At 37.7% G+C, this 12170-nt stretch overlaps 2 protein-coding genes across 3 annotated transcripts; both read left to right on the top strand.

The window, feature by feature from the left end:
• Positions 1–719: 719 nt before the first annotated feature.
• LOC135612609 (uncharacterized) lies at positions 720–5733 on the top strand. 2 transcript variants are annotated; one of them, XM_065109091.1, is made up of 11 exons: positions 720–866; positions 1459–1597; positions 2121–2257; positions 2714–2916; positions 3067–3345; positions 3441–3499; positions 3576–3612; positions 3906–3977; positions 4052–4202; positions 4888–5031; positions 5202–5733. In XM_065109091.1, the coding sequence occupies exons 2-11, from the start codon at positions 1468–1470 to the stop codon at positions 5598–5600; spliced, it is 1611 nt and encodes a 536-aa protein (XP_064965163.1). In that variant the 5' UTR covers positions 720–866; positions 1459–1467; the 3' UTR covers positions 5601–5733. The 2 variants fall into 2 exon arrangements, with proteins under 2 accessions (XP_064965163.1, XP_064965162.1); XM_065109090.1 differs by having other exon boundaries at positions 731–866; positions 2118–2257.
• A 1893-nt stretch (positions 5734–7626) lies between these two features.
• Positions 7627–11146, top strand: LOC135612608 (pentatricopeptide repeat-containing protein At5g16860-like). The gene is made up of 2 exons (XM_065109088.1): positions 7627–7711; positions 8137–11146. The coding sequence occupies exon 2, from the start codon at positions 8195–8197 to the stop codon at positions 10820–10822; it is 2628 nt and encodes an 875-aa protein (XP_064965160.1). The 5' UTR covers positions 7627–7711; positions 8137–8194; the 3' UTR covers positions 10823–11146.
• The last annotated feature ends 1024 nt before the right edge of the window (positions 11147–12170 follow it).

Raw genomic sequence — 12170 nt, 5'->3', positions numbered from 1 at the left:
TATCTCCCCTCTCTCTCTCTCTCTCGTTAAAATATATATATATATATCGAAAAGAGTAAACTTTATGGAAAGTGAATCCATTGCATGTGTTTGTCTCCACATGTACATTTGTCTCCACTCCAAAGCTTCTGCTCCATCAAACAACATTGCCGAGAAGTCGAAAAGATACCATCTCGTCCCTATTGGATCTGTGTCTTGGGATTGCTTTCCCACCAAAACAGCAACTGATATGATCAAGCTGTTACATATGCACACTTTCCACTCCTCAGAGAAGGAGAAGTTGAACGGTAAAGGAGAAGCATATGAACCTCGAGCCGAAAGAAAAAAAGAAGGTTGGCTGAACCTTTTTCTTTCTGCGTCAGAGTTCACACGCTGCTGCTGCGGCGAGGCAAGGAATCGTATCTCAAGCACTTGATCATATCCACCAACAACAAAAGAAATCGTTTTGGTGGTGTCACTCCAATCTGCCTACACTTCAGCTCTCTTTCTCGGGCTTGTTTCTTAGTTGGTAAGGTTTTGGTGGTGTCACTCACCTACAGCGTTTGATGAATTGCCTCGTTTCACAAGAAAAGCATGGGTGTTCCACGTGTATATATTTATACCTGCATCAGGAGAGTCGTCATCTCCTGTGTCATCATTTGATGTGAAAAAATTTGGGCTTCTGAAGCAGTAGGTTTGATAGGGTTTTATTGTGGTAGTAGTCTTCGTTTGCAAGGAGATAATGGAGACTTGAGAGTGGGCAAGCGTCACATGGACTTCACTGTCTGAAGCTTCTGTGAAGAGAGCCATCGACTTTACCTCCTGCGGGTGGCATGAAAACAGAGAGGTTTCTGATACCAGGTTGATCGTTCTTCGTTGGAAGACCAGTAAGTGAGATTCTTTTCGTTTTTCTGCTACTTTTCGGGTTGTTGGTGATTGGAGAGGTCAGGTTGCTTGATCGGGACAATCCAAAAGACCAGTGATTTTGAGACATGTGAAGTTGCATGCTGTTCTATGGAGGGTCAGCTATTCTCGATTCTTTGTATTATAGAAGCTCTTTGTTCGTTCTTTCTTATTCTTTTTCCTCGAAAGATTTGAAGAAGAAGTACCCATAAAGCACAATAATAAGAAAATTTTCTGAAATCTTGACCAATAACACTTTAAGATCTTGTGGTGCATTTGCTTCATAGACAGCCTACTTCAATGCTCGAGTGGTTTTGTGAGGGTTGTTTTTGTTGGTGTACAGTCACAGATGGGTAAGTTTTACGGCACACGTTTAATCCACACCTGAAGCATTCCTCTGGAAACAAAAGTTTCGTGTCATTTTTGTTGCCCTCATCCTTTAGAAATGACCACAAATATGTATTTCGTGAGCCATATTGTGTTCATTCTCTTTCTTTGATGGTATGCTGGTTTTATTTCTTTCAGTATTTTGCTAAGCATTCTGAGTGCAATAGATGATGATTGATATAACTACAGGTATTTAGGATGGGCTTGAGAAAGTTGTGTCAGTCTGCAATGCTTCTATGTTCCTTGGTTGCAATCTTAAGCTGTGGTCTCGCAGAAGTCATGGCACAAACGACTCTGGAGCTGGATACAATCTCTGGCACTGGTACAGGTGAGGATGAATTCTCCTACCCAGGCTTTCAGGAAATTGTAATTTTCTTGGATATCTTTGATCGACAAACTACAGGTGTTTTACAACTAAAAAGCATAAATAGTTTCTGAAAGCATGATTAACTATTTAATAGGCTTCTTGGTTTTATTGAGGCATTATGGGATCGAGTAAAGAGAAACAATCAGTCATCATGTAGCCATGAATTGATCTAAGATTGATTGTCCATACTTGGATTAATGTTTCGATAGAGAAAATGAAAAATATTTGGATGGAAAGTGGACCGCCGAATCGTAAATCAAGGCTTGTTATCCCCAACTGGGCTTAAAAAAAATACCAAGTTTAGAGTAACTAGTAATGGGGACTTGTTACATGGAATGGAAGTAGTATCTCATGAATTCAATGCATGGCATACTTCTCATTTTAAAGATCTAAACATAAAAAAGAATGCTTTCAGTTTTTTACAGTGAATAACTTGTTATAAATTGCTTTTTTAATTTATATCTTTTCTCTTTTCTACAAGAAGAAAGAATTTTGGTTGAGGAGGGAAACACTACAGGACTTGCAAGCACATTATCTGCAAGGACAGAAAGAGTTGATCCTTTGGATAGCTTCAAGAAGTACAAAGGTGGCTATAACATTACAAACAAGCATTATTGGAGTGTAATCTCTCTCCCTTTTTCTTCTGCATGAATAAAATTATTCTATAAACAGCAAGCGACTGATATTGTATACTGAATGTGGCTTATAACTTGGATCTAAACCTTATCAACATTCAAGGATTTCACTCTTAAACCTGTTCTGAATTCTTATTCAACAAAATTTGAACCTTGGTGAACTTTTCAGTCACAACATTTTGCGCAACTTAAGATTAATTTTTTTCATTTTGGAAAATACCACATTTCAGCTCTATATATTTGAACACATTTGCAAAATTTCATTCTTACCATAATCTTAAAAGGTTTTCTCAAACTTGTGTGCTCTTGTGTTTATACCATTATGGCTGAAGGTTGTTTTTTTTTTTATCAGCTACCTCAACAATCAAATTCAAAAACACTTTAGTGTTTGAGCTTGAACAAATAAATGAGAAATATGACCTGCTTTCTTTTCTTTTTTCAGTCTACAGTTTATACAGGCAGATATGGATATACAATTGGTACAATATGGCTTGTTGGTGGTCTTGTCTCTGCTTGTGTTCTGCGTATTGCAACAAAGACTTGTTCGGTCCGTAAGGAAAGGAAGCAAAAGAAGAGACTCCCTTGCTCTAAGAAATACTGTGTGTCGCCAATGTTAATTGGGATCTTGTTAACATGTCTATCATCGTAAGCCTTTAACTTTAACTAACTAAACACCTAAGTTAAATTCCTGTCAATATATATATATATCTTTTTGTTGATCATTACATAATTATTTGTCCAAATAAAAAGAAATTGTTACTACTGAGTAACTACTGCGAAAAATTTTACTCTCAGAGTGGCATCAGGAATAGTACTTGGTGGTAGCTTTAAATTCTATTCTAGAGTGAAATCAATCGAGAACATCATTGTAGAAACATCGGAAGAAGCATCCCAAACAATATACAATGTGACAGAAGCTGTGGCGGACATGGAAAGTGTCAACAATCTCTATGGTGGGATTGAAGAATCCAGCAATCTGAATTCCACATCACAGATGCTCTATGATGAAGCTGCTAATATACAAAGACAAGCAGAGAATAGAATGCACCTGGTTAACAAGGGTATCAAAATGTTGTAAGAACTGAACAAAATGGAAAATAAATCAACAATATGAGTAACTTAAAAGCCATTATCTCAATGTTGCTCATAACAATGCATATTTTTTGCAGGAAAGTAGTGACCATCTTCAGCATTGTGCTAAATCTTATTGCCGTGTTGGTAGTGCTGGGTAAGTAATCTGAATTTCCATTAACCAAATTGCTCTGTGTATTTAACTTCTAAATCTCTCTTTTCTGTTGTTGCAGCATTGAGGTCTCTAAGGCTTTACCAAGCAATGTATCTGTAAGTAGGCTTCAAATTGGCCTAGTTGTCGACTCAGTCAAAAAATTCAGATATCAGTAGAAATTTTGAATAAATATTTCCGAAGGCACCTAGTTGATTCGATTCTTGATTTTAACTGAGTTGGTTAAATCATTCTCTTATACAGCAACATACTTGGTGACTTGTGGAACAATTTGGACAAGAGAAATATGCTTGATTAAGTATTTGCGCACATAAAGTCAACACATGTTACAGCTTAAAAAATTTCTGACTATATTTTTTTGGGAAATAAAAGTAAACTTCTACTATAACAGGTTTATCACCCTTTGCTGGCTACTCACATTCTTTTTCTGGATAAACTTTGGGCTGTATTTTTTTCTATACAAGTAAGCCATGTTCTTTCTCGATTTAAGAAGTGTTCTTGTATAATAACGTCAGCTTATTAGGGCATACTTTCCAGGTTTTCTGGTGATACCTGTGCAGCTCTTGATGGGTATCAGCTAAATCCCCAGAATAGCACCTTAAGTTCAATCCTACGGTGCAGTGAGCATCTGCCAGCCAATTTTGGCCTACAAGACATCCGAGCAGGAATCCATGATACAATTGACCAGGTACCATTTGTCCTTGGTAGATCATGGTCTTGATATGTGACACTCCGGTACACAGTGTTTCATGTATTATCATTACTCTTATTTATAAAACAGTGACTTTAGTCTAACCTCATAGGTATTGCTAAATATGTGCTAGGACAACTAAATTGGTTTTTCCTTGTTTGAAGTCAACTACACCAATCAGTATTCTATTTTAAGCTTCAAATGCATAATGGAACTTCCAAAATTTCAGTGTAAAAAATTGTTAGGCATTGTTTTTGTTTTGTGGTTATGGAACTTCAGAAAATTCCAATGCATCTTCTTTTGAAAGAATATGTTTTTCCATGTTCTATTTTATGAGAAATTCAAGGAACTTAAGGGATATTTATGACCAATTCTAGAAAATTTATGCATCTTAATTTAACGACATCATAGCATCAATATTTGAGCAACGATAATGATCATGATTTTTTTCTGATACATTGAATCATGAGCTGTATTCCTTCATCTGAAGCATCAATGAATTTACCCAATCAATTAAACCTCTTCGATAGAGATGAATTTTTAATCATAACAACACTTAATAACAAAGTCATGGAAACAAACCTCGACACCTCGAAAAATCAGTATTGATGCACAGAATCACATGATTTTATTAAACATGCACTTGTCAAGTTTAGAACACTTGTGTTTGTTTAATGTGCAGGTAAATTCAAACATATCGACAGTGAAGTCATCAATTCTTCCAGATCTGGAGTACATATGTAATCCTTTTTCAGGACCTCCTCAGTATTCTTATCAGCCAGACAATTGTTCTTCCAACACAATCAAAATAGGAGACATTCCTGAGGTGAATCTCTTCCTCTTACATAATGTGCCAATAATTCTGATATAGAAGTCTAGCGGCTAAGAGATATCTGATTATCAATTCTATTATTCATTAGCATGCAAAAATATCAGTAAGCACTCTTAAATTACTCACTAAACCAACATAATATTCACTGTTTCAAATTTTTGAAGAAATATACCTACTCCGCTAGTGATGATGGAGCTCGCAGTCAAGGAGAATTTGTATCAGATAACAACTACACAAGAGTGCTAGTTTACTCCATGCAGAAGCTTCTTGATGGATTTCCTCATATGGAAAGATTGGCAAATTGTCAATTGGTGAAGGATGCATTCTCTAAAATCCTTTTGAAAGAATGCAAACCATTGAGAAATTATGCACGCTTGACATGTGCAGCCTTGGCAGTTCTATCGGTGATCATGGTACTTCTTGTTTTGATTGTGACATCAGAAGCTCATCATGATCATAAATATCATTCTTCTGATGGCTCTGTAAGACCTCATTTAGCTTATGCAGAGAGATCTTTTGACACAACAGAAATGGCAACCGAAAATTTTGAACTAAGATTGTAAGCAAAGTGATCCGATTTCTTAAATATATCATACAGGCAGTCAGACTAGGAGATAAAGGATGATCAAAGCTGATATTAGTGAGAGAGATTTCCACTTTCATAGCTGGTTAGTATGATAATGAGACACCATGGGAGTTGAGAAAGGAATCAAGAAGGATACTTTTGTTTCTCTTTTACAGTAAAAATTTGTCTTTTGGAAATTGCAAAGAACATCAAAAGCTCAAAGTGAATGATATGGCCTGTTAAGTGACCTTATTCTCAATGTGAATGACCACAAATTGGCTGTAGATCTGTTTGTGGCCAACTTGGAGGCTCATTGAGATTCACCAAAAATTCAAAATCCAGTTTGAACAACAACATGATATTCTAAATTGCACTTATATATATGCTTTCCTTTAAGAAAAAGAAAATTCAACCATGAAGAAAGGGAAAAAAAAATCTTCAGTAGTGTTGGGAAAAAATCTGTTAAAGCGGAATATTCTTTTCCCTCTTTGTGTATTCAAATGAGTTCCTCATCAAAATATCAACTTGATATCCAAATGAAAATATCAACCACCACAGCATAAACAATAGAGCAAATTAACAAATCACACACGGTAAGATCAAATCTTTTAACGTGAAAAACCTAATGTGAAAAAAATCATGGGATCGTAGTCCACCTCAAACTTTCACTATTAATAATAATGATAACAGGTTTACAGTACATCTTCTCTAGAATAACCAGATGATCAGAATAACATCAAGATCATACATTTTGGCTTAAGAATAGCATATCATCATGATCTCTTTATAAAAAATTCTAGATCTCACAAAGTAAATATAGCAGGAAAGTATTTTAGAGAGGGTAAATTGTAGATCAACACCATTAGGATTGTAAAGTTTACTATAAGAATTCTCCACATAAAATTTGAGTCAAATAACGTTTGACCATCCAACTCAGAAACCTAATCTTTCTTTTTATTTCTCTCTCCTCTTTCCTCTGCACGCCGCCGCACGCTGCACGCTCTAATCTTTTTCTTCCTCATTTTTGCCCTTTCTCTCTCTATTTCTTTAATTTCTTTGATTTGGATTGTCCAAGCTCACATCACATATGAGTTGGACCCAATAAACAGTACTATAAAGCTATGATGAATAAATTCAATTGTCTCAAAAAAAGGGGTAATTGTTCTTCTGGCAATTTGCTTTATTTTCATGAGAAAATTGAGGCGATTGATGATGTTTTGATATGAGAATCTTTCTAAAGCTGAATCCCCTATATTTGTCATCATATTCTCTTCAGAAGAAGATGTCATTAGAAATTAATTTCTTACGTATATTCTCTTAGATGTTTTGATTCACATAAAACTATATTTTGAACCACTATGATAAATGTAATAAAATAGTGAAGAAAAGAGTTTTAGGTAAAAAGTAGAGGATGATCATATCAAATTACATTGATCACCATATACAAAAAAAAAAAAAAAAATCCTAACAGGATATGCATACTTTAAAACGACAATTATAAATGGGTTTTGCATTGGAACCCCATCCAAATGTATCATAAGAAAATCAAACATTAAATATGTATAATAAAAATCTCAGAGCTTTTGTTGGTGTATTGTATAATGTTTCCTCTTAAAGACGTTTATGCATGGAGAACTAAATTAATCACATTTACCCAATGACTTCTTTTAACTTCAGTCAAATTTAAACTATCCCTACAAATACAAAGGTTATTTACATGATTCATAATTCATATTTCAACCATCATCAGAAATGATCAGCTTAAACAATGCTATCACTTTGTGGTGCCTAATAAAATGTTAATTGGGATCTCCAACCTTAATGTGGATCAAGTTTAACCATACACATATCTGTATGGAGACATCGGGTTTGGGCCTGATCCATTTGGGCTTTGGTAACTGAGACTGAGTTCAGCGTGGCAAGCAAACCGGTTTGCTCGTGCTTGCAGCCCGGTTCGGGTGCCGGTCCAAGTAACGAACCGGGTTGCCGACGTTAAAAACCCTACGGCTTCCCTAAAGGGGCTTAGGGTTTTAGCGATATCTCCATGGTCGGCTGGGGATTCTCATTCTCACGTCCGTCTGCAGGGTCGATTTCTGCTTCGTGTATGAGGTCGGCGATCCCAGTTCGATTGAATCGAATATTTGCGTGTTTCCTGCTTCAGATGAAACCTTGCTTTTCCGTTTGTATGTGGGGTTCGTAGTCGAATCTGCAGGAATTGCTAGTTTGGTGCGGGATTGATGCTGTGGTTTGGATGTTAGGCTGTGATTTTGAGCTAGTAGATGGTGGTCTGCTCTTCTTGCGCTTGTTGGATGAGTTTTCAGTTTAGAATTATAGGCTTTTTTATTGAACTGAGATGAGATGAAGAACGTGGAAAAGTTACAATATTTTTCGGTTTTGCAATTGGGTGCTCTCTTTTATCACATATCAATGGTTTGTTTGTGTGGGCTCTGCATCAGAGTTTCAATTTTGTGTTTTTTCTTGGAACGAAATGTTGTTCATCTGATTTGATTTGCATGTTCTTCGGTTTCCTGCAGTGAGCTAATGGCAGCCATTTGAGTGGTTAAGGTGGCTGAATGAGATGATGCTGTCGCTATGCTTCTGGGTTTCCTCAAGGCAACTTCAGGAATTAGAGTCAGACTCTTCTCGACAGTGACCCACTTGTCTCCCTCTGTTTCTCCAGTCTCTTCTCAGTTTGCTTCCCTGTTGAAGGAATGCAAGACAGCATCGACCGCCAGACAGATCCACCAGCAGATTGTCAGCCTTGGTCTGCTCTCCTCTCCCTCAAGACCCACCATTTCTTCGTCGTTGTCATCTTCGTCATCATTGGGAACTGGTATCATAGCTGCATACCTCGCTTGCGGTGCTCTGACCGATGCCATCTGCTTGTTGGAGCGTCTCTCACCGTCCCCCGTGCTTTGGTGGAACTTGCTCATAAGGCAATATGTCAAGGAAGGCCACCTTGACTGTGCCCTCATCCTCTGTCGGCGCATGCAGCGTGTAGGAACTAGGCCGGACCATTTCACCTTTCCCTTTGCCCTCAAGGCATGTGGGGAGCTACCTTCCTACCGACGAGGGACTGTCCTCCATGCAGTTATTTGCAGCAATGGCTTTGAATTGAATGTTTTTGTCTGCAATGCTTTGGTAGCCATGTATGCACGCTGTGGTGCTGTGGACGAAGCTACCTATGTGTTTGAAGAAATTATTTCTAGGGGAATTGATGATGTTACATCTTGGAACTCAGTGGTAGCAGCACATGTGAAGAGTGGTAATCCGGAGATTGCTTTAGATCTGTTCTCGGAGATGACACAAAAAGCCAGTAATATGGCTAGCCAAAGGAGGTCAGATATCATAAGTCTTGTAAACATCCTCCCTGCTTGTGCCTCCCTTTGTTCATTTCCTCGGGCAAGAGAAATACATGGACATGCTATAAGAAATGGTCTTTTCTGGGATATCTTTGTGGGAAATGCTATGATTGATGTGTACTCGAAATGTGGAGCGATGGGTGATGCCTTCAAGGTTTTCAATGGCATGGAGGTGAAAGACGTAGTTTCTTGGAATGCAATGGTCACTGGATATTCACAGAATGGTGACTTTGACCATGCCCTTGAGCTTTTTGAGAAGATGCATGCGGAGCACATAGCATTGGACGTTGTGACTTGGAGTGCTGTAATTTCTGGGTATGCTCAGAGGGGACATGGACATGAGGCCCTCAGAGTTTTCCGGCAGATGCAGGTCTCTGGGTTGGAGCCTAATGCTGTCACCATTATCTCACTCCTCTCTGCTTGTGCTTCCATTGGAGCTATTTCTCAGGGAATGGAAACACATGCCTATGCTGTTAAAAAATGCCTTCTAATGTTAGATGATGATGATGGTGAGGGGGAAGATCTGATGGTGCAGAATGCTCTTGTAGACATGTATTCTAAATGTAGGAATTTCAAATTAGCCCAATCATTATTTAGTTCTATTCCACTTAAGGGGAGAAATGTTGTTACTTGGACTGTCATGATTGGAGGTTATGCACAACATGGAGATGCCAATGATGCTCTAGCACTCTTCTCGAAGATGTTAGTAAAAGCTAGGTCCATTGTGCCCAATGCTTTCACTATATCTTGTGCTCTTATGGCTTGTGCTCGTCTAGCAGCGCTACGGTTTGGTAGGCAAATACATGCTTATGTGATTCGCAATAGGTACAAGGGCACGAAGCTGTATGTAGCTAATTGCCTCATTGACATGTATTCCAAGTGTGGTGATGTTGATGCAGCTCAAAATGTTTTTAACATGATGCCAGATAAGAATTCTGTTTCTTGGACATCGCTGATGACTGGTTATGGGATGCACGGCTATGGCAAAGATGCCCTCCGTGTCTTTGAGGAGATGCAAAAGGTGGGGTTTGTTCCTGATGGCATCACTTTCCTAGTTGTGCTCTATGCCTGTAGCCATTCTGGCATGGTCGATGAGGGGCTGGATTATTTTCACAACATGGGCAAGGATTATGGGGTCGATGCTGGCGCTGAACATTATGCTTGTGTAATCGACCTGTTGGGCCGTGCTGGTCGCTTAGATAAAGCTTGGGAGATGACAAAGAACATGCCAATGAAACCCACGTCAGTTGTTTGGGTGGCCTTGCTTAGTGCGTGTAGAACCCATGCCAATGTGGAGCTTGGTGAATATGCTTTGGGGCAGTTGTTAGAGTTGGAGCCTGGAAATGATGGGTCGTACACATTGCTCTCCAACATATATGCAAATGCAGGCCGCTGGAGAGATGTAGCCAGGATCAGATCTTTGATGAAGAAGTCTGGAATCAAGAAGAAGCCTGGTTGCAGCTGGATTCAGGAAAAGAAAGGCACTGTGACATTCTTTGTCGGAGACAGATCTCACCCACAATCTAAACAGATCTATGCTCTTCTTGGGACCTTGATCGAACGTATCAAAGCCCTTGGTTATGTGCCTCAGATGCATTTCGCTTTGCATGATGTGGATGATGAGGAGAAAAGTTGCCTCCTCTCTGAGCACAGTGAGAAGCTTGCTCTTGCTTATGGTATCCTCACCTCCTCACCTGGAACTCCCATTCGTATCACAAAGAACTTGCGGGTGTGTGGTGACTGCCACAGTGCCATCACATTCATCTCTATTATTGTTGACCATGAGATCATACTAAGGGATTCAAGTCGTTTCCATCACTTTAAAAATGGTTCTTGCTCATGTGGTGGCTATTGGTGATTCTTCTGTCGAAGATTTTAGTAATATTCCACATTGGCAACCAAGAATTTGCAGCATTTATATCAAATTGTATTCATTCATATACTTCTTTCTCTTCTCCTTACGTGGGGAATTTTACCATGGATGATATTTCCAGTAGACTAGAAATTGGCCGCAAATGTATGTTGACACACTAAGAGTGCTCTAGTTCTTCAAAATATTGAGATGGTCAAGTTGACTAGAGAATATCATTCTGGTTCTGTTTTTCTTTTCAAATTCAGATGGAATTAGAATTCCTTGTCACTATATTTATCTGACATCTTTATGGATTAAGATTCTTGAAGACATCAAGTTTATGAATGATGGTGAAGGTCAAGCTTCATGGATTCTGGCTGTGTTTTTGTATTTGTATATCTGAATGCTGCTGCTGAGAGTTAGTAGATTACTACAATAGTGAAGCAAAAAATTTCACCTAAATTGCTTTCTTCATTCTTTTTTATTTCCAAACTTGTCATGGGATTGATTGACTGACTTCTTATGTTGCTGCACTATGAACTTTTAAATTGTGGTAATCATCCAAGGTGATTGTTTGGAATATTAAAAGTTAGTGATATTGTGTAGTAATCATCCAAGGACCTGAAGCAGATATTGTGATCCAAAGTCAGTGATATTGTGTAGTAATATTAAAAATAATTTATAATTTGGATAAAATTATAATTCAAGGGAATATCATATTTTGAGTACTTGTTGGGATTTCTAATTAAGAACAAAAAAAAAAAGAAAGCTGGATGGTGGCTTCGGAATGTGTTCCATGCCTCAAACGAGACAGGTGAGCAGTCTCATCAAGTTATTATTTATTTTTGTAAGCATAAGAATTATAATATATTATTATTATGTAAAAAATTTTAATGTTAAAATTTAAATTTAAATAATAATATATCTAAATTTAGGATGTGTATCTTTGATATCATTCGAAAATTTTTTATCTAATCTGTAAGCATATTTTTTATCTAATCTATGAGTGCATCGTCGTCGTCGCATTCAAAAGTTATAGTGATATCGATGTCGATCTGCAAAGAGAATTAAACTTATTTTCTCTTCTCTCTATATCTTTCCCATGATTATTATGAGAATTTAGGGATAAAGGAGATTTGAGAGAATGTCTGTAATCTCTTATTGATTTATTCATGTAACTAAAGGATGATAAGAGGAAATCTATAATATCTCAATGATGTATCTATGTATCCGTATATCTAATCATTCCCACATCGTGTATATGGTCCCGAGGAGTTATTATCTATTTTTGTAGACGAGAGCAAAGTGTCTGGAATAAATAATTCTCACATTGTGTATATGGTCCCTAGGAGTT

Source organism: Musa acuminata, chromosome BXJ2-5, assembly GCF_036884655.1.
Source record: "Musa acuminata AAA Group cultivar baxijiao chromosome BXJ2-5, Cavendish_Baxijiao_AAA, whole genome shotgun sequence".
Lineage (NCBI taxonomy): Eukaryota > Viridiplantae > Streptophyta > Magnoliopsida > Zingiberales > Musaceae > Musa > Musa acuminata.
This window is presented reverse-complemented; position numbering and strand designations above follow the sequence as displayed.